At 38.4% G+C, this 22,846-nt stretch overlaps 1 protein-coding gene across 1 annotated transcript; it reads left to right on the top strand.

Moving 5' to 3' along the window:
• Positions 1 to 446: 446 nt before the first annotated feature.
• On the top strand, positions 447 to 22,523 carry LOC145991579 (uncharacterized). The gene is made up of 7 exons (XM_083127628.1): positions 447 to 500; positions 4,157 to 4,204; positions 4,748 to 4,768; positions 15,240 to 15,266; positions 17,139 to 17,588; positions 19,145 to 19,267; positions 21,670 to 22,523. The coding sequence occupies exons 3-7, from the start codon at positions 4,762 to 4,764 to the stop codon at positions 21,756 to 21,758; spliced, it is 696 nt and encodes a 231-aa protein (XP_082983754.1). The 5' UTR covers positions 447 to 500; positions 4,157 to 4,204; positions 4,748 to 4,761; the 3' UTR covers positions 21,759 to 22,523.
• Positions 22,524 to 22,846: the final 323 nt, after the last annotated feature.

Raw genomic sequence — 22,846 nt, 5'->3', positions numbered from 1 at the left:
TTCGTTTGTACTATACCTTTAGAATCACCCTGTATTTAAAATTCCTGGACCTTCAACAACCCTGTTCCACGCGCTACAGATAAACTAATCAGGATATGAAGTTTCTGTCTTGACATCAATGAAAGAATGTACTTCATACGATACTAGATTACCAATAATTCTTAGTGATTTCTGCTAACATTTATATGGGAAATGAATTTTTATGCACCTTTTTGGAAATCATTAGTCAATCCCGATAAGAAAAACAAAAGTAGTTTATGTTACCTTTGATGCTAGCTTACAATTAATTCCAAATATAATGTCAGTTACTCTTTATATGGGTGTAATATTGAAATATTATTATTAACGTTCACAAAAAAAATCTTGCACTTCCTGACAGTATCTCGACTATTAAATGCTGAATATACACTACATCAATCTCCAATATATATTTCCTTCACTTTCTTGTTTAGGGTTGGGGCAAGAATATCCATTGGATTTTCCTCACCTTGATATCGAAGGTAAGTTTGAGTGCGATAAAGCACACTAAAACACAATCATTCACGGTCGCAGTTGCCAAATATACGATCCTCGCGGTACAACATGGGACTGTAAAATAACTTTATAAGTCTCTTTCGGGAGAGCTCACGTATGGATGAAATATTTTCTGGTGGTGTCTGCTTCAGTGATCATGCTGATAAGATTTTCTCATTTCTTCGAACTCTCTCAAATTCTTTCTTCCTTCCACTGTTTATCTAACACCCCCTATCTTATCTTTCTTCCCTCCCACATGACTTGCTCTGTCCTTTTTATTTTCTTTCTTTTGTCCTCTGTTTCTCTATCTCTCTACGTCCTTCTCTGTTCCACTATTCCTTTGTGTCTATATCTCTCAATCTTTATTGGTCTTCCCCTCTCTCTCCATCTTTATTTGTCTTTTCTTCTCTCCCTCCTTATTTGTCTCTCCCTCTCTCTTCCTCTTTATTTGTCTTTTCTTCTCTCTCCCTCTTTATTTGTCTTTCCCTCTATCTCCCTCTTTATTTGTCTTTCCTTCTCTCTCCCCCTCTTTATTTGTCTTTCCTTCTCTCTTCCTCTTTATTTGTCTTTTCTCTTTCCCTGTTTGTGTCTTTCCCTCTCTCTCTCTCTCCCTCTTTTTTTGTCTTTCCTTCTCTTTCCCTCTTTGTGTCTTTCCTTCTCTCTCTCTCCCTCTTTATTTGTCTTCCCCCCCTCTCTCTCTCCTCCTTTATTTGTCTTTCCTTCTCTCTCCCTGTTTATTTGTCTTCCCCCCCTCTCTCTCTCCCTCTTTATTTGTCTCCCCCCTCTCTCTCTCCCTCTTTATTTATCTTTCCTTCTCTTTCCCTCTTTGTGTCTTTCCCTCTCTCTCCCTCTTTATTTGCCTTTCCCTCTCTCTCCCTCTTTATTTGTGTTTCCTTCCCTCTTCCTTTTTATTTGTCTTCCCCCCTCTCTCTCTCCCTCTTTATTTGTCTTTCCTTCTCTTTCCCTCTTTGTGTCCTTCCCTCTCTCTCTCTCACTACATATGTCTCTCCTTCTCTCTCTCTCTATTTGTCTATCCATTTCCCTCTTTATTGTCTTTCCTTCTCTCCCTCCCACTATCATTGTCTCTTTCGTCCTCTATTCTCTATCTACCTATTTCATTCTTTCCTTTTTTTATTTTCCATCTCTTTCTTTCTTCTTTTTTGTATGCGTTCTCTTATCTTTATTTCTGTATGTTAGGGCCAGTTTTTCAATGTCCTGTTAATCTTTCTGTTAACAAACTGCCAGTTGGAGATAACAGCCAGTCTTAACCAGCATCGCGTTTTTGAATGTGAAAGTAACTGCCAGTTAACTAAACCATGGTTCGTTCTACGAAACAGTGTGTTGGCAATTCTGAAGCACGGAAATTACAGGAAATCGATTTGCGCGCCATCTGTTAGTATAGTTCCAAACCGCATCGACTGGCACACAGCCTGTCGTTTAAATATAGAACTACAAGCGCGCCGCGCTGTAAAGCACGTTACTGCATTGGGAAACGATAGGAACAATGGCTGCGTATCCATCTCGTATGCTTACGAAATAAATTAACGAAATACAGCACTACAAATTTGGTTTTCTTGTAATAAAGGTCAATTCCACGTGGGGAAAATGATGTTATGAGGCGCAAGCGCAGACACTTTCTTGTAGAAGCGTGAAGATCTCGAAAGTCGAGACATTAATAATACCTGCTTGTTGATATAAACACTATTATTATTAATAATATGTAAATATTGTACATTTGACTGCATGCTCTGTACCTCTCTATGCATGTTGTTAAGCAAAAAAAACAACATGTTAATGGTAAGCATGCTTTCTAAACTTCTAAAAATATGAAGGTACGAGTAAAAATAATTTTAAAATTTACTGTAATATTTCTCCGAGAAGATCATTCAACAATAAAGCGTGAATTGAAGGCAACATACGTAATGAATAATTGACAAGAAAAAAAAATATCCGTGACCAGGACTTGAACTTGTATTACAAAAGACAACACCCTCCGAGAGCTGGTGCCGCTAACCACTACACCAAATTACTGTTTGGAGATTGTCCCGCCTGGTAGATCGGATATCATGGACACAAATTCTCTAACACAACCTTGCCAAGCGAATTCTAGCAACTACGCTGTTTAATTTCCATATTTGAATGGACGTTAGTAAGCTCTGCCAAACAAAACAAGTATTTCTCTGTACGAATTTAGAAGTTTTATGAATCATATCTTGTTCAATCTGACAGTGAAGTTGCGAGTGTGGAACTTCGATAGCTGCACGAGGCATCCATGTTGCTTCGTAACTTCCAGTTAGGCTGGTAACTGCAAGAAGAAGCACCAGTAAAGATAATCGCCACCAGAGTTCCAGTTACGAGCTAACTGTACATTGAAAAACAGAAATTTTCGCTAACTTCCAGTTACTGCTAACAAGAACCTTAACTGAACATTGAAAAACCGGCCCTTAGTGTGTGTGTGTTGTGTCTTCAGGAGTTGGGGCCGCATCACGGCCAGAGTGTCACGGCGGGCCAGAGCCCACCCTCGACCACCACCAACGATGGGGACATCGGATTGTACTGAAGAATAGGTTCATCAACAAAACTTTGCATATTGCTGTTGTTGAACCTTTGTTTGAATTTGAAGTCCACTTTATATGCAGATAAGCTAATTGGGGCTGGACCTACAGTTTAAAGTGGCATTTGTACCGGTTATATGACCCGATAGGTTCACATGCATTGAAAAGAGTTAGCAGTGATATAGCAGCATTCAGCAATACGAAATTTTGATCACATTAATGTACTCGTACTTCAGAAATTCATGCTAACCTCTATCGATACAAAACATTAGTTTGTTGCAAATGAGCTAGTTGATAGAAGTTTTCCAAAAATTAAGAAATAATTTCACATCTGCATAGAAATAGATCCATTCACAGAAACTTGAAAACTATTTGTATTGTGTCTAAAATTGAATAGTTGATAGCTGAGCTTATGGTGCGGATTTCATTTTAGTTATGCATTTATTTTCTTAATAATAATACCCTCAATATGTCCTTATATATGTACGTGCATGAATCTCTAAAATATAAGTGTGTACTACAAGAAACAATAATATCATTTTCACACTCGTGCACAGATTTAACGTGTTAAGATGTTGGAAAAACTGCACACATTACACCTACCCCACATTTGAAAACTGCATGAACAGAATTTTAAATTATTTACTGTCCGTTGTGAGAGCAAAGTTAATGTAAACGAATACACGTGACTTGCGAAAAATAATATTGGTTGTTCCAATAGCAGTGTGGTAATCTTACGCGTAGGAAAATATTGCGTACGATAAGGCCGTACAACTTAACGTAGCTTCTATATTGAAGTTGTAAAACCATATATTATGTGCTGTGCAGATAAGACCAATGTATTCATGGTCGAAATTATAACAGAATTAAAGCATACGAAAGAGACTATTTTTTCACACATCACGTGGTGTTGTTTACATTGCCTTCAGTTTTGCAGTAGATGGATAATAGTTATTCGATGACCGTCTGAATCTGTGTACCTGTATGATTTTAGGATCAGTTCCTCAATTTTCTCACACGTAATAAGAATATACGAGGGTTGTCCATCCAGTGGCATCCAATGAATAAAATACAATGCTCTGTTACAGGGATCCTGGGTACTGATCCGACCGGCCCTGGAAGAGCTGCTATAGAAGGTAAAAGACCTGAATTAAACATTTCTCTGAAAATTAAGGAACCATTCAGAATAACATTTATTCAAATCATAAATCCAACTGTCGTTTTATGTTCATCTTAATAAATAAATAAGGTATGACAGTGAAAGGAGAGGTTATACATCGGTTCTTTCCGGTTGAGATCGATAGGAATTCTTTGCGCTTGTTCCTTCATCTGTTTGAGCGATTCATCCTCATCGTACTGATTTATTTATTTATGAATCACGAAGAAAATTTTCTCTTGAATTACTGGGCAATGCCACAATATAAATGAAATGGTATATATGTATATATGTACGTACTTAATTTTATTGAAATTGTGCAAATTATTTTTGGCGAAAAGGCAATAGCATTTTCCAGTGAATCATATATGAAACATTTAGCCTTACTGTGCATAAAGTGGACTTAAAACACCAAATCAATCCAATATATGAAACATTAGCATTGTGGTATTAGATGTAATACATTACAATTATCTTTACACATGAAATTACCACTTATATTTCCATTATCTTTCCATAATAGATTATCCATTCACTATGGAAGGTAAGAGAATTAAATGTAAAATGTTTAGGGTAGTTTTAAATTTCGCCATCTTTAATCACATTATCCTACTTTACTCAAACACAGCAGAAGATCGGTAGTAACGCGAATTCTCTAACTGGTATGTTCGTCTTTTGAGCTTTTTTGCCCTCTCATTATGACCTTTTAATGCTAAGCCTTGTACGGACACCAATAGAAAGTAAAGTATCCTTGCCACGCAGTTTTGGTATCCACCAATCGGTGCTGTCGGACCTACAGTTAAACCTGCGTTGGTCGCGCACGATCTCTTGCTCCGGGTGTGTGGTTTTATTAATGACTAGCTACCGGCGTTTGCCCGGGCGTTTAATGTATTGTAACTAAAGCGTAAAATGTAACTAATTTTATTTACAGGTATTTAAAGTATAAGTACAATATACAAATATTGTATAAGTAATATATTTTACAAATTCACTATTATATAATGTTGTAAGCCCGTTTTACCTGGGCTCTGAGGTCGCAGGGAAGTTTCATTTAAACATTTAGGTAGAGCTTAATAATATTTGATGGCTGAACCTGCTCCGTTAGGAGGGTAGAGATATGGAAAGTTGGTGTAAGGTTATTCACGCTTGTTCATACCTGGTAGATGTGTGTGATGTCTTGTCCTGACGCTTCTCGCAGACCGAATCGTGACAGTTCCAAGGTTCTATCCAGCGACCCTCAGCTCACCAAACCGAGCAATCCCTTGCGCCTTGTAGCATGCTGGGCAGCGGTAACTCGTCGTAGTTCAGCAGTGTAATGTGTTGTAAAGTATCGGACTAATTATCCATGTAGCGTCGATGAGTGTCAGAATCAAAAGAGAGCGAGCTCCGGGTAGGAGCTTGCTTTTATCATTCTAGGCGTCGAAAGGTTGTTAAACCTTTCAAACGCGGTAGATCCTGCTTAGATCCACGCGTTTGCCTTTCCAGTTCCTTGTTTTACGGAAGTTACAAGTTAGCGCATTCTTGGGATCACTCGCTGGTCGGACAAGTTCAGGAAATAAACAAGTGTGAATATTAACATGACGAGGTTTTCTCGGTTTAATGGTCTCCATATCTCTACATTCCCCTTGTTGAAATAATCGAACCACTCTGTGATGGTCGACTACCTCGTCCGGAGTAGGTTATATTTAAAAATTATGATTTATTAACATATCAAAACTCGTAGAAAACCAATACAGTAAATCACTAGAAGAATCGCATCACCATAAAAAAAAATTGTAATCACCAGAATAGTCGTATCATCGAAAATAACGTGGCACTAAACACCGTTGAGAAAAAAAATATAAAAACACGTAGAATAAAAAAAAAAAAATTGTAGGTCATAGCCTCATATAAACTCAAAAAGTACGAGCACAATAACTAAGTCTTGAGGCATGGATAAAAAAACAATTACATAAGTGTTATACTGAACTAGTTTTGATGGAGTGAAGACAGCACAAAAAAAAAAAACGTCAGCACAGTGTGAAGAAACGCCGGGAACCGCAAGCGGTTGTAGTTACTGTTTGTTGAGTTCAAAGTACACTCGGCATACCACACGATGCTGGGGCGGAACCTTGAGGTAAGTTGCCATAGCAACGCTGGAAACTTCATGTCGCCATAGGCTGGACATTCTTTGCAGCTGACGAAAGAGAAAAAAAAAACCACAAAAGAAAGAGACGTATCTCTAATCCAATATGGGTAGTACCCATGGGCACAAACTTTGGCACTGTAAAGGACATGCGTGTGTACTAATAGCGTGTGCCTTACGGTAGTTGAAGTAGCTGAGCACCGGACCACTTTTAGCCGATGAAAAATAACATATGCATCATATGACGTCAGGAAACAAGAGCACAATGCACTCAGTGGGCGGGGCCTTGTCGATGTAGATCGTCATGGGAAGGCAGTCTGGAAGTCAACTTTGCGATGGCGCTTTGGGTCAACAAACGTCCTGGGTAAAGCGCTCCACATCTGGGTCGCGGCGCGGGAGATGGAAAAATCAGCCATGGGGTCCAGACGGGAACGGGTCCTTTTTGGTGCTGGAATTCCACAAAGTCGTTGTCGGTCTCTGTGATGAGCCAAGGTCTCTCGGTCGATGGTACAGGCCGGTGGTCGTCATGAGTCCGGCAGCATCCGTGGCGATGAGAATGAAACAAGCGCAAAAAAAAGGGAAAAATTAGGAAAAAGCAAAAGGTAGTGGAGCAGATTTACAATAAATGATGACGGGTTATAAAATCAATTGAAAAGGGACTTTCAGTTAAAACTGGTGAATTATTTTGGGGGGGAGGGGAGGTAATGTCTAATTTGAATGACGGCGAAGGGGCGTTATTACTTATATGATGTAGAGTTTTGAAGGGGGCCTGTTTATGATTAACAGGTTTACCTGAAGAAAAGTTCGCCGGGGCAACGGGGGGGGGGGGAGTAGGTGGAATAATTCCATGTTGTAAGGAAAGTTCGCCGGGGCGCAACGGGGGGGGGGGGAGTTAGAATAGTCGGCTTAGCCGGGAATGAAATGAGAAAAGAAAGGAGAATTCAGCGATAATAGAACGAACTAAGTGATTACGAGACATTTCCTTCTGTAATATGTGTAAATGTCGTTTACAAAAGCAATTGCAAGAATTTTACGTGTATTGTGGACAAAGGTTTAAGCGCCTTCGATTCGCTGCTAAAAAAAATTGAAAAAGAAGTGAGAAAGAGTAAGTAATATGTTTGTGTAATAGTTCATTGAAAAATAGAGTAGGTTTTAATTGCATGGGATATGAGCTATACCATGTTGTATGCTATCAATATTTGAACTATAAAATTAAAGGAGAGAGTGGGAACATTTGCCTATTTTATTATATGCTTTATTAACATATTTAGTGCATTGCAGCTTTCAAAGAAGCAGTTCGCGTTACACCTCAGCGTAAATAAAAAAAATTGCTATGGCCAAAAAGCCAAAAGTTCAAGCAAGTTCTACGCAGTTCATTTGTTCTTTAAATCATTGATCTTGTTCTATCTTAGTTCATTCGTTCTTTATTTCTGTGTACTTTTTTTTTTTCATTTGAGCGTATATGTACCAGCAAATGGGGAAAAAAAATATTTGCTAGTTAGAATCATAAACACACTAAGTACTTATTAGTCAAAATCAGCTAAGTGATATGTTCTGACTATTACTATGCGTTTAAACGCAAATTATAAAATAACATTAAAATATCAGTAAAAATAAATTATTAGGCAAGAGATGTATTATAAATGTTCCGACGATTGAGATAGCATTCTGTAATCCTGATCTTGTTAAAATAAAAATAACCATGTTGTATTAAAAATAAAAATGAGTTCGTTCTAACGCAGAAATGCAGTGCGAGCACGGGAAGTGGAAAGAGGGGGGTGGGGAGTCGATGAGCGTGAGAAAATGCTGGATCATGGGATGCTAGCATGTGCAATGTACGGAGCGATAAGGCTAAAGAGAGTAATAACGGAGTGAATTATTAATGAATGTTAGTGGGGTTTTTATGGCACTAGTCGTAGCGGGCTTTGAGTCTAGAAATAGTAATAGTGTCAGTCTTTTGTTTACTTCTGCCGTCGATGAAAGTTACTTCGTAGGAATTCTCGTTAACTTTGCGAAGAATAGTTCCTTTGTACTTATAAGAGGACGCAAAAGCTTTTGACACGCCTGGAGTTGGAGTGGCATCTAGAATCCATACATGTTGTCCTGGTGAGTACTGCATTTTCCTAGAAGTGCGGTCTACGTACTTTTTCTGCTGTTCGTAACGCTTGTTCAAGTTGTCATGTGCGGTCTTACGTATGGAGGTCAGGAGTTCAAGTCTCTGTGCGTTCGTCTGGGAAACATTGTCGGGGTTCGAAGGAAGGACAGCGTCAGCTAAGATCCTTGGGTTGTAGCCAAATAAAGTAAAATACGGGCTCTGGAGGGATCCAGAATGGATTGTAACGTTGTGGCTGAACGCTGCGCTAGCTAAATAGTCACACCATGAAGCTTTCTTTTCTAACACAAAGACTCTCATAACCTTCTTTAAGTAACTAAATGAACTTTCAACTAATCCATTCGTGAAATGGGCACAAGTATCTACATATTTTAGTTGTACGCCTGTAATATTAGCTAACTCTCGTAAGAGTAAACTTGAATTGGGTGTTGAACGATCTAAATAGATCGTTTCCGGGATGCCATGAACTAAAAAGACTTTCTCAACTAGGGCTGTTGCTATGTTTTGTGCATCGTGATTAGCCAAAGGAGCTGTTATTACGTACCTTGTACAACTATCAACTACCGATAGGAAATATTTGTATTTGTGCGTTTTTGAAGAGACTAAAGGACCACATACGTCAATATGAATTCGTTGGAAAGGAATTTGGGCTGGTTGAAATGTTTGCAGGGTATGTGGTTTAGAACCTTGTGGTTTCTTTGAAATCTGACAAGGGATGCAATGTTTAACCTTATCGTACACAAATTTCTTCATATTAGGGAAAAAGTAACGCATAAGCATTAAATTATATGTCTTTTGTGCACCTTGGTGACTTCCGTTCATTTTGTGTGCATGAATAAGGTCGAAAACTTGATTTCTTAATGCATGGGGAATACAAAGTCTATCCCGATTACCAGTTTTGATTTTATTAGTCCTGTATAAGACTCCATTTTTGAGTACATAAGAATACGAAAGCTTTTCTAGTTTAGGGTCACTAGCTTTATCTTTGTTTTCTAAAACATTAATAATGTCTCTAAAATAGGGGTCTTTACGTTGTTCTGAACTAATATCAAAATCTGCTGCTTGTGCATGAAATACTTGATGAAAGAATAAGTCATCATCATCATCATCATCTTTCTTGTCAAGATTAGTCTTTTCTATAGGGTTGTCTTTGGGAATTACAGGTGACTGAGTGTTTACTGTATCATTGGGAAGGACTACTGCATGCTGGGTCATAAGGGAAGCAGATGGGGTAAAAAGTACAGGCTTAGGGGTGTTAGGTGTCGTAGTGGTAATGTTCAAATTGATATAAGTTTCTGTTCGTGAACTTAACTGAACTGTGTTTGAAAGGGTAGCTTTTCCCTCATACACATTTACATTCTCAATTTGAGTGAATATGTCATGGGACAGCTGGTGAGTTTTGTACTTTGATCTCAAAATACTATAATTAGGAGTACGTCCTAAATGACAAAGAGTTATTGTGTTGTCTTTTAACGACATTTCGCACCTCTGCGTTCGTAAAAAGTCATTTCCTAAAAGGGGAGGGACGTTAGTTGAATCTACTATTCTAAATGGGTGCGAATATTTACGTTTTCCAATTATGATTGGAAGAACTACAATTTCAGACACACTCAGTTTCGATCCGGACACACCTTGGATTGTGGATTGTACCTTGTATGTTTTTCTTTCAGTAGGAAGAAGGTGGGAAGGATAAATTGAGATTTGGGATCCCACGTCAATAAGTAAATCTACCTGTTTTCCTTGTATGCTACTATTAATAAAGTATAGGCCATTTCTCTCAATTATAGGAACTTTATCTAATCTGGTATTATCTTCGATTTCGTTCCTGCAAGTCGAAGACGATTTTAGTTTAAACTACTCTCTCGTTGTGGCTTGTAAAAGCAGTTGTCGCTCTCGTGATTATAACGACCGCAAAACCTGCAGGCTGAGGTATTTGCATCGTCGCGATTAGCCTGATCTCGACGTTGAAACCTCTTGTTACTATTACCTCTGAACTGGCCTCGAGAGTTCGATCGAAAGTTACCTCTGTGATTAGCTCTATGATTATTATTATTTCTGTAGGAAGAGTTAGTATTCCCCTTGTTGAAATCTCTGTTATGTGCGTTTTGATTAGCCGTTTTCGCAAATTCCAGTACATTTGAGCAAAGATTGAAAAGAGAACTGGCGTTCATCTCTTCGGTTGAATGCAAAGCTAATGTCGAGATTTGTGACGAAAGTTTGTTTATTTCGTCACCAGAGGCGGCATTTTGAGCGTGTTTCTCTGTGGCTCCGGCTGGTGTCGCCGCGCAGCGGGCACTATCAGAGCTCGGTACATGATACATTCCTTGATACACTGTGTGAGAATTATTTACGGGTGCTGGATTGGACTGTAGACTTTGGACTTGATGAGTCGATGGTGGGAAAAAAGGAGATGGACACTGGTTGTATGGTACAAACTGCTGAGTCGGGTTGAGTGCAATACTGGGGAGGGGGGAATAGACCTGTGCATGCGAACAGCTGTGAAGTGGTGACGGGGTGAATGTCTGGGGTAAGCTTGCCTGTGCAATTGCCTGATCTATTTCCAATTTCTCTTCCAACATTCGTGAATTAATTAATGACTGCTGGCGTTCGAAATTCTGTAGGTGGGCAATTAATTCTTCTGTTCTAGCAAAATGCTTGTTGGTTAAACAGCCAATGTATTTGGCTCGCAGTCCCGTGATGATGTAAGAGAGAGTTTGTTCTTCAGTGGCGTTCGGGAAGTATTGCTGGACTAATGCCTTTTTAGCAATAACATAGGTATGGATCGGTTCACTAATCATCTGTTTCTTTTGGAGAATTATCTGTACAGGATCTGCTGAAAGGTATGATCCCTTAAATAGCGTACTTAGCTCGTCTTTGCTATGGGTGTATGTCAAGTCTACAAAATTGGGTCGTTTCTGTATGTCATGAAAATAAGTTAAAGCGGTGTCAGTCAAAAATAAAGGTAACATCTCTTTACGCTTAGCTTCCGTCCATCCTGCGGCGTGTGCTACATTTTGGAACTTGAGGAAAAATGAGTCAATGTCCTTAGGGTCATTTCCGCTAAATGGTGCCGGGTATAATGCAGTGGGGATTGGGGTGGCCATGTTAGTGGTGGAAATTTGTACAGCTACGTTACCAGAACTATTAACAGTGTTAGAGGGAGTTGAAACGGGAGCTGGGGTACTTGCTAAGGGCTGAGGTTGGTTTCTGTCGGGTGTTGCTAGTCCAAGGACAAATTGAGGGTAATTTCTATTAGCAGACCTTAACCGTGTTAGTGGAGGGAATTGGGGATAAAGGTCGTGAATTTATTGGATTTGCCGTGATTGCAGTTGCTAACTCTGTGATTTGGTCGAGGGAGGAATCTAGGTGTTCGTGCAACGCTATCTGTGACGTATTCATAAACGAAGGTTCGTCGTGCTGACCAAAGAACAAATGAAAGTATGGGTATACAGTTATTTATGTCATTAATATATCGCTGGTCAAATAAGTATAAGCAAGTGTTCTCATTCCTGTGTGAATGATGCTTGAATACATGTTATGCAGAAGAACTAGATTTTTGTTGAAAAAGGGGGGGGCTCGGCATAAAAGAAAAAGAGGGGTTGTTTTCCATAGGGTAATACACAAACTTGTCACTGGGTCTGACGCATCTTAAGCGTACTGTGGGAGTATGAATTGGAATTACTAAAAATTTTCTTTAAAAATGCTTCCAAAGTGGGAGGGAGGGGGGGGGGGAGAGAATAATTTAATGTAAAGCAATTCGTACAGGAGGGTACTTAATTGCAAAAAGGGCCTGAAGCACCTCCACCATGTTGTAAGCCCGTTTTACCTGGGCTCTGAGGTCACAGGGAAGTTTCATTTAAACATTTAGGTAGAGCTTAATAATATTTGATGGCTGAACCTGCTCCGTTAGGAGGGTAGAGATATGGAAAGTTGGTGTAAGGTTATTCACGCTTGTTCATACCTGGTAGATGTGTGTGATGTCTTGTCCTGATGCTTCTCGCAGACCGAATCGTGACAGTTCCAAGGTTCTATCCAGCGACCCTCAGCTCACCAAACCGAGCAATCCCTTGCGCCTTGTAGCATGCTGGGCAGCGGTAACTCGTCGTAGTTCAGCAGTGTAATGTGTTGTAAAGTATCGGACTAATTATCCATGTAGCGTCGATGAGTGTCAGAATCAAAAGAGAGCGAGCTCCGGGTAGGAGCTTGCTTTTATCATTCTAGGCGTCGAAAGGTTGTTAAACCTTTCAAACGCGGTAGATCCTGTTTAGATCCACGCGTTTGCCTTTCCAGTTCCTTGTTTTACGGAAGTTACAAGTTAGCGCATTCTTGGGATCACTCGCTGGTCGGACAAGTTCAGGAAATAAACAAGTGTGAATATTAACATGACGAGGTTTTCTCGGTTTAATGGTCTCCATATCTCTACAATAAATTTAACGACAATTTATGAACAAATTTTTAGTTCCACCTCCAAGAGCCAGAATAAATAAGTTGAACGGCATTGGGAGTGTCACTATTCATCTTAGCGACCCCGAAAACTATTGTTTCCACACTAATATAGGTCGTTTCACATGTAACCCCTTCCCACCCCTACTCCTACAGGTACCAGAGGTGTTAGAGAGTTAAACGGCATTGGGAGTGTCACTATTCATCTAAGCGAGCCCGAAACCTATGGATTCCACAATAATAACTGTCGTTTTAGATTATTTTTACATGTCACCCAATCCCACCCCCACTCCTATGGGTACCACGGGTGTCTTGGAGTTGAACGGCATTGGTAGTATCACTATTCATCTAAGCGATCCCGAAACCTATGGATTCCACACTAATAACGGTTGTTTTATATTTCACCCCTTTCCCACCCTACCCTCAAAAATTCCAGGGGAGTGTCACTATTCATCTTAGCGACTCCGAAAACTATTGATTTTACACTAATATCGGTCGTTTTTATTATTTTTACATGTAACCCCTTCCCACCCAACCCCTCGGGGTGACAAGGTTGTCTTGGAGTTGAACGACATTGGTAGTGTCCCTATTTATCTTATCGACCCCGAAAACTATGGATTCCACACTAATATCGGTCGTTTTCGATTATTTTTACATTTCACCCCTTGACACCCACAACCCTAGGTGTGCCAGGGATGTCTTGGAGTTTAACGGCATTGAGAGTGTCACTATTCATCTTAGCAGCCCCCAAAACTATAGATTCCGTTCTAATATCGGTCGTTTTCGATTATTTTTACATGTCACCCCCTTACAACCCTCAGGGGTGTCTTACCCCCACAATATTTCTTTCAAGATTGCAAGTGACACGCGTACCAAGTTTGGTTGAAATCGATCCAGGCGTTCGAGAGTTATGTTGTAACAAACATACATACATCCATTCTTATATATTAGATAATTTTGTTAACACCCTCCCTCAGTCTAGTTGAGTTTCTCACCATTCTCTTCTACACCACAACTCATTTTTCAGTGTTAGACAGATCCTCGAGTCATTAGACGCCGAGGGGAGGGGGGGGGTGTTATTGACGCGGCCGGTCTCTGAGCCCGTGCGCGACCATCGGCGTAACTAGATTTTTTTAAAAATCCGGTTTGCCGTTTCGTGTCTTCTTTGTTTATTTGTGTTGTGATTTCTTTTAAACAGTGATACTTGTGCAATAACTGAACATCTGTTGTAATAATATGGACATGAAGCAAAGAGAACGGATAAAATGGTTATTTCTGGAAATTTCGAGGGAAAGTGACTCAACACATGGACAGTTTCATTCACATGACCATTGAGATAAATCAGCACAACATTTGCAAGAATGCCGGGGAAAATGATAAAGACTTTCGATCATCAATTATTTTATTTGCAAAAGATACTAAATTTCTTAATTGTCTCCATAATGGCGCAGTGGTAACTAAATCGCATTGTAATCGGAAGGGCCCGGGTTCGATACCCGGTGGTTTACTCAATTTAAACTGTAGGTCCAGTCCCGATTAGCTTTTCCGTGCATAGAATGGACTTAAAACAGAAACTAAAAAAACAAAAACTCAAATTTCCAATTTTATGTTCAGACATGTAGTAACATTGAAATTTTTAATATGTGGATCATTAGTTATTTTGTTCTGTGTATTTAATTTATTAACTAAAATGTACATTTCATAGTTTTATGGAATCTCAATTGCTTGTAAAAAAAAGATCTAATCGTAATAGTTTAGGATTTGGCGTTTTAAACCATTAATTTAGCATATTTTAAAAACCCGGTCTCTGAGACCGTGCGGGACCATCGACGTAACGTTTTGTACGCAACCCACGAAGGGTTAACGTAGGATCCGAACCACCAAGTGCGACCACTGGCGAAATAATCTGGAACCTCTTGACTACGAGGCAACAGCATTACCATTATGCCATGAGGAGGCTCCATACCTTTCTGAACCACGCAAGGTTATTATTGTCTAATTGTAGAGCAAAAGATGCTCTGACAAGAATCTCTTTAGTCACAGAATGGGCAAAATGTGAACTACATTAGTAACCATACTGTTACTTCTGACAGAGTTAAAGGAAAATACTGTTTGAAAAATTGTGTGCCATCGCACGAAAGACCGAAGAATAGAAACCTCTAAATGTTTTAACATCTCCCCATTTTAGCATTATATGATAATGCAGGTCTGGTATCTACATAAACGTAGTTCTATATACTTCCACAAAGAAATAACTTAAATGTTTTATGGGATTTAGGGTTTAGAATACAATTTTACTATTAGAAAGCAGCTAATTTGATTTCGTTCCCATAGGTGGTGCCCCAACATTTCCTCCAACTGGTAAGTATTTATTTAATGTTATGTAATTATTATTATTTTACACTTATTACAATAATTATGTTAGTAATACTAGAAATTGATATTGTAATGTAAGTGAAAATTACTTTCTCAAAGTTTAAATAAGTCTGGACTTTTCATGAGCGCTCACGGGCTTATATATTATTCCTAAATACATTAAAATTAGGTATAACAAACTAGGTCACAAAGTAATTTCTCTTAGTTCTCTTGAGGATGTTTCAAACTATAAAATCAGGGACAGGAAGTAGGTTAGACGGAAACTGAAATGTAAAGATTCCTTGTTTCAAGGATGTTCAAAGTATATGATGATGATGATTTATTTAATTGTTCCATGAACAGATACAGCAACTTGTCAAATGTACAGATAACCATAAAATTACTGCAATAGTAAACTCACTATACCTTACACTTTACATTACTATGCAAAATAAACTAATGTAATATAAATTACAGCACAAACTGGAAAATATTGTATACTATGTAAATCCTTAAGAAGGATTTTAGTCAAAATATAAATAAGAAACTTTAGTGATCATGTTAGCAGTGCATATATATATATAAAATATTAAAAATTAATCTTCCAATTTGTTCTCAGAAACTGCATACTGAACAACCATAAAACAAGGTTTAGTAAATAATTCCTGTGTCCAGTATTGCTGACAAGTGTCTGTCTGTTATCAATTGCAATTTTACAAAGCCTTTTCCTTATTGAGTAAACCTAAATATGCTAACGAGGTATCATAGGGGATTAAAGTATTGTAGTCCAAGTTTCTTACACACAAGTCTTCAAAGTAGCTTCTGCAATAACTCAACAGTATTCAGCTTAGATGCGCTCCTTCCGTCTAAATAACTGCTGGGAAGGTCAGTTTTGGAATTGTAAGAAACAGAAATAAATAGATGTATTTCATCTCAAAAGAAACTTCCAAATGCATAATTAATATAAAACTAATTACCTGGCCTTCAGTGCTCGTATTCCAGATATGTGTTTGAAATGAAATTTTTACATCCAAAATTGCCTCAATGTTTGTATTGAACTGCTGGTAGTAGAAGGAAGTTATGCAATTTTTTGACCATCTGAGTAACCAATTACAACAAAAATGAAACCAACTGCTCCAATAGTAAAAAAAATATGAGGAATCCGATTTTCAAGAGACACCACTCTCTGACCTGTAGGTTCACCGCCATCTTGAAAAAATAGCGCCAAAAATTCACATAGGAAAAACAAAGTAATATCTCGAAAACGGTGCACTGTACACAAAACGTGAAGATAACAAAATGAAAGAGCAGAAAATTTGCTAAATTATGGTTTTTGTTTGATATAGCTGCCGTAAATCTTAATTACATTTTCTTGAAATTTTACAATTAGCGTAAAAGTTGGTTTCCGACACAAATAACAGCAAATATGTAAGAAACTACGTAATTTACGTCCTAAAGTCACTGAACCAAGTACATAGCTTACGATTTCCTCCAGAGAATGGTTCATGTTTCGTGCCTTTAGAGTCAGGGGTTTGGGAGATATGTAGGTTAATGCGATGCACCTGCTCCCCAGTTTTTAGGAAAACACTTTGAATATCAATACATACTGACATCATTGTAACCATATGCACATTAACTTTCGAGGAAATGTGCACCTCCAATCTACATTCTGACCCCCCTATTTCTTTTACAATGTTTCCATCGTTGCTACCATCGTGGAGTTAAGAAACGTCCACGTACTGTCCCGATTAGCCTAGCTGAACACAAAGTAGACTTAAAAAACAATTGTGGCCCTATTTGTTAGAGGACGTTACAGACTGGTCTTGATTGAACTTCTAACACTTGCTATTATTATTATTAGAGCTAGTATTATTGCAGATTTTGCTCCGAACCAGATGGGCAGCTATGGCCAGGAACCTGCACCAGTCTGGGCTCCTCGCTTGAGAGTGGTCCCTCAGTACATGCCACCAGGAGAGCCTAATTACGACTACTATGGAGCCTATGGCGACTATGGGTACGACGACTACTACGATCTGCAGCCACTGCCTTCTCAGAGTTCACCATCAAGGTCCGCTATGCCCAAACGTCCTCCTCAGCGCTCTGCCTCTGGGTCTCTGAAGCCCAAACGCCCTACGCACCGTTCAGGTTCAAGGTCACTCGAGTCCAAGCGACGCCCGAAACCGACACCAGCACCAGATGCCGCGTCGGAAGCAGAGGCAAAGGCTCTTGATTCTGGTATGAGGACAGCCATTGATGATATGAAGACGAGGGAGTTGCTGTCTGATGGAACTGGAGGAGAAGTTGCTGACGATTCGTCCATAGTTGGAGGTAAGGCTTCCCATCTACTGACAATACGTTTTGGTTATTGCCCAAGAGATGGCAGGGCGTGAATTGAAAATAATGAAGGGAGAAGATTGCCATAGAATCACATTCGTTTGGCCAAGAAAGGTCAACAGAAACATTTTTTTTTATTTTCGCGTTTAATTGTCACAGTCAATACCATGAATAATCCCAGTGTTTAAACAGCGATCTTCTCTCTACATTGGTTTTCGGAAATAGCTATAATAATGATGTACATATAACAAAAATAATAAAGGCGATCTACAGTTTATGTGTCTTCCTTTTAATTGTTCTCAAGATATAGGAAGAAAATTAACGTAGAATCATATTACATCACGGAAGTTTGACACGCACCTTCTGCCTTTTTAAAGTTTTTAGTCTGGTTATAACCCTTCTATCGGACTTTTCAAAGGCTTCTTAGGGTTAGTAGGACCAAGCCCTTGCGTGGTCTGTGATGCAGGATTTATTTTTAATTTTCACCTATGTAGGTTTGAAATGAAAGATCATCCTGATCTCTTACTAGGAGAGTTATTTAAACTTCCGATGTTATACAAACACTTTTCAAACAGACAGTTCACCCAATACAACTTATAGGCCTAAACCTATTAGTTGTACCTAGGTTTATAACCCTGGTCTTTTTGATGATGCAGGAGAACGCCTTATTCAGAGTTGGGTTTGTGGAATATCTGCCAAATGGAGTACAAGTACACCAGCCAATCCGAAGATTGAAGCAAGATATTCCCCAACGTCCCCTGAACCATCAGCCTTTCGGCAACCAGGAGAATGTCCCGTAGGCTTACAAAAGTCTAGCTCTTTTATATCATAATTTTGTTTACAATTTACCATGGTCACTACATAGTTGCTTTATATTTCCATAGTTTCAGCATTTTTTTTCTGATTTAAGTTAAACAATTCATTACCTATTGTAACATCAACAATAACATTTTTATGGAAAGAAATCTAACAATCTTTAGAGAAAAGATTCGACACTAATTCTTAACAACATAGATTTTATAACATAGACTGAATAGTTTAGTGCTTAAAATGCATGTGTTGACAGGGGCGACACAAGTTAATAAATAAACAAGAAAAAAATCTGCATATCGTGTAGAATGCCACAATTCAAATAGCGACTTCTGTGTAGGATGTTTCCGCAAATAAGTTATGAAATGAGTACGTAGAATCTTGGGAGAGAAAAGAGGAGTTCACAGGATTCCTGTTGGGAAACCTGATGGTAAGAGACCTGTAGGAAGGCCAAGACGAAGATGGAGGGACAACGTTGAGATGGACCTAAAGGAAATCGGTAGGGATGGAAAAGAGTATATAGATCTTACTCAAGATAGGGACAGATGGAAGGCCTGTGTGGCTGCAGCCATGAACCTTCGGGTTTAAGAAGGCTAGAGAGTTAGTTAGTTAGTTAGTATGTAGAATCTACAACAGTGATGGTTCATGCAATATTTCCCTGCTGACAGTATTTCTTTCTGTGATTTCATGATTTGCTTAGGTCAAGTGTTATCTGAAATTCATTGTTTCTTAAATTTCAGATCTTTCAGAAGGATATATGCAGGATGGGTACGACGTTGTGATCCATCGTCATAGTTCAGCGCCTTACATTACATACCACTACCCTTTCTACTCACCCCTTGTATCAGCTCATACTATTGGAGGTGAGTTCATGGATTTAAAAAAAAATTGATGTAAATTATAAAGATGAAAATATGTATTTTGATTATTCTACATTTCATCCTAGCTCATCCTTATCTTCAGTCCTCCATTCTTCTTCACACCTTTCTTCTCTATTTCCTTGGCCTCCTTCCATTTTCTCACTAGTATTCTCTTCTCCCTTCCTATCTGCTTAGCCTCATCCCACTCTATGTCATGTCCTGTTTCTCTCGTGTGTTTAAATATCGCATTTCTCTCTCTCTCTCTCTCTCTCTTAAGTCGTACATCATCCCTATGTTGTTTCAACATGTCTTTCAGACTCTTTTTCGTTTACATTTGTGCATGGTACAGCGTCTGAAGAAGACCTTGCTAGAAGGTTGCAACGTTACGTATAGTTTATGTTTTATAATAAAATGAATTTCTGCCTTGGTCAGCATATTGAGTTTTTCATATCATGGAAACTAGGCTTAATGGTTTTATAATGTAATGTAACTGTCCAAGTTTAAGTGCCAATTGTTATCGCGAACTTAACTTGCAAATGCTCAATGTGAGCACCCTTCGTCATTCTGCACACGTCAATACACTAATCTAGCTCCATCCACACATGTTTCAGTATGTCCTCGTCTGGTTTGCAGCGCAGTACTAACGCGATAGAGTTCTTTGCTGGTGGATCTTTATGAAATTGTGTGTGAAAATAGCGTCACACAATCACGACCGAACATACTCTCATAAAATGCTTTCACCTCACCACTCGCAGCCATTTTGCAACTGGTCAGCCTGGCACCTGGCGGCAGAATTTAAAACTACTGGGACTGTTCCCCAAAAAAAAAAAAAACCTAAGGATGTGTTCGAATGTATTTGCGGGATATTCGCGCGGTGATTATGTTGTATTGCTCATAGAACGTGCCAAATCATTTTGAAACACGATGCATTTGCCCAAGAAACTTATCGATCTGTATTATACAACAAATCAGACGTGTAAGGGTCAGTGGCGAAGCGTAGTCATCGCAAGACTTGCCAAACGTCAGGGTCAATCTTTCAACCGTGGAGGGGGAGGGGAGGAGTTCTACATTGATAATGATGATAACAGTGTTCGTACAGACGTGTGAAGTAGAGATGGCCAAATTCATTTTCTTCTACGTTGTATATGATCGTAAAATAAGGAAGACTAAACATTCTTAAATTCTACCCGAAAAATGGAAAAATTGTTAAACGTCTCTCTCCGAAATCCGGTTAGTAAAATTTCCGAATCGAGATTTTAAATTTTCCGGAATCCTGATGTTGTTGACCATCCCTGGTGTGAAAGGAAGATATGTTTAGGGAAAAGGTTATGTCCAAGTGAGTATGTCTGTTACCTCGAGAACAAAAATCTTGATCAGTCTTGTCATTCGTAAGCATAGTAAACACAAAACAACATTGAAGTACTTTGCGTTTTGTAAAGTAAGAACATTATTTTCAGAAAACGGTATTTGAACCGCAGGATCAAAAGAAAGAGAAAAATTGAAAAGGAGAAATGCTGTGAAGGAAAAACAATGGATCCAGAACTGCTCCCCCCCCCCCCAGCTCTTTCTAGCACTAACCGTGGGGATATTTATGCTTTTGCTTACTTATGACGTTACTGAAAGCCTGCCGTGTTTGTAAACGAGAGGGCTGACCAGACCTGCAAGAGCGGGGGAAAAGCGGTCGAAGGACCTTGGATTCGCAGACCTGCTGCGATGAGTTGACCCGCCTGACACCATTGCACTCAACAGGAAACGTAGCGGGACGACTGGGCACGGGGGATAGAACTGGGCTCTCCTATCGATTCGCTAAAGTTAGCGAATCTGTTGCGTATTTCTAGCTGTTTCATGGCGTCGACTGACTAATTGTGCTCAAATATGCGAGTATTCTTATTTTTTTTTCTTCTCTAAAATATTTTAAAATCATTTTTTTTATTATTATTTTGCTTTGTCATCGCCGCATCTGCCGATGACCGGACGCTTTGCCTCTGGTAAGAGTACCCAATTCTTTAAAAACATTTTTTTAAAAAAAAAAACAGTAAAATGTCAACTCCTGAAAATGTATTCTTGGGACAAACAAGGCTCAAAGAAATTTCTCAGGATGTCACAACCGTTAATTTAAACAGAGAGCTTGTTGTGATAGTCACCATCAAAATATTCACAATAATTTCTGGTCACCCTGTATTTATTGAGTTATTATTGATTGTAATCATATTCCCTCACTCCTCTCTCTCTCTCTCTCTCTCTCTCTCTCTCTCTCTCTCTCTCTCTCTCTCTCCCCCCAATATACTTTATATATATCTCTGGGCGGAGTAGCATTTGTCAAATTGTTTTCACATGGGTAATTAATTTCACTTTAACTATTGTATTCAATTATACTATTCAGTGTTCATTCTTTTTATTTTCAGGTATTACATATACAGGTTTTAAAAAGCCCACAATGAAGAAACTTAAATCAAGCAGAAGATATCTGAAGAAGTCAAGACATCAAGGATAACACTAGTGCAAAAAAAACAAAAACACATCTGTTAGCTCACATGAGCAATTCGAACACATCTGAAACTTTTTAAAATATATCAAAATCAAATCCAGACTTATTTTAAATGATGCAGTCTTGTTCCGCGAAATATGTGGTAACAAAAATACAGAAATTGATTTACTATTCAAAAATGTATTGTAATATTAACACATTTACAGTTTCACAGTTTTTATCTTGTCATAAACACATTTCATTTAAACTGATGGACGCATGTACAAGTAGCTACTTGTAATTGATCAGCAAACAGTTGTACTGTTTACCCGAGATTGTTCCTATGCATCGAAAGGGTCTACAATTTGATATAATGTGTCTATAATATGTTTCATTGACGTATATTATTGGTAGCAATATAAATATAATTATGTAAAAGTAACTATTATTATTCACAAAGAATACATTATATACTTTAAGGTATATCATAAAATTCAAAGTGGATATTTAGTGTTCTAAGTAATTCTCTGCTTTAAAACAAAATAGAAATAATTCACATAATATTGTAATAATTCGCAATAACTCACATCCTATTATCACAGATGTACTAAATTCTCATTTTAAGAAATCTATACAAAAGGAAACTCACGAATTTGGCTGTTCTTTTATATTTTTCTATATCTCAATCTTAATAACATTATAGTGCTGTAATTCAAGATTTGTATCCAAAGCTATGCTGAGAAACAAGTTTTGGTACCTGCAATAAAAATTTAGGGCAAATATTCTACCTGCTAGCAATTAGTGAAATTACATTCCTTACAACAGAATTGTGGTGGCTTTTTCATTATTGTTTTCACAAAGTTTATTGTGATCTCTAACAATATGTACAATAGCAAGCAGTAGGTTCTATTGTTATAAATTGTAACCTTGTATCTGTATACCTATAGGTATACATCGTTTAAGATTTTGTGACACAAATAAACAAATTAGGAATGTAACTATGAATATACAACGTTGTATATCAAAATTGTATCTTATTATTTCTCATATCATTCCGATTAATCGTCAATTTTATTTCTGTTCACAATCTTGAATAATTGTGTTCATTATTCATG

Source organism: Lepisma saccharinum, chromosome 8, assembly GCF_977018435.1.
Source record: "Lepisma saccharinum chromosome 8, izLepSacc3.1, whole genome shotgun sequence".
Classification (NCBI taxonomy): domain Eukaryota; kingdom Metazoa; phylum Arthropoda; class Insecta; order Zygentoma; family Lepismatidae; genus Lepisma; species Lepisma saccharinum.
Note: the sequence above shows the minus strand (reverse complement) of the source record. Positions and strands in the feature narration are given on the sequence as shown.

What these genes read in the sequence shown, in the direction of transcription:
- LOC145991579 (XM_083127628.1), top strand. An exon ending in CCCAACATTTCCTCCAACTG is followed by an intron (nt 15,267 to 17,138) that starts GTAAGTATTTAT and finishes GTATTATTGCAG; the next exon opens with ATTTTGCTCCGAACCAGATG. An exon ending in ATCAGCTCATACTATTGGAG is followed by an intron (nt 19,268 to 21,669) that starts GTGAGTTCATGG and finishes TTTTATTTTCAG; the next exon opens with GTATTACATATACAGGTTTT.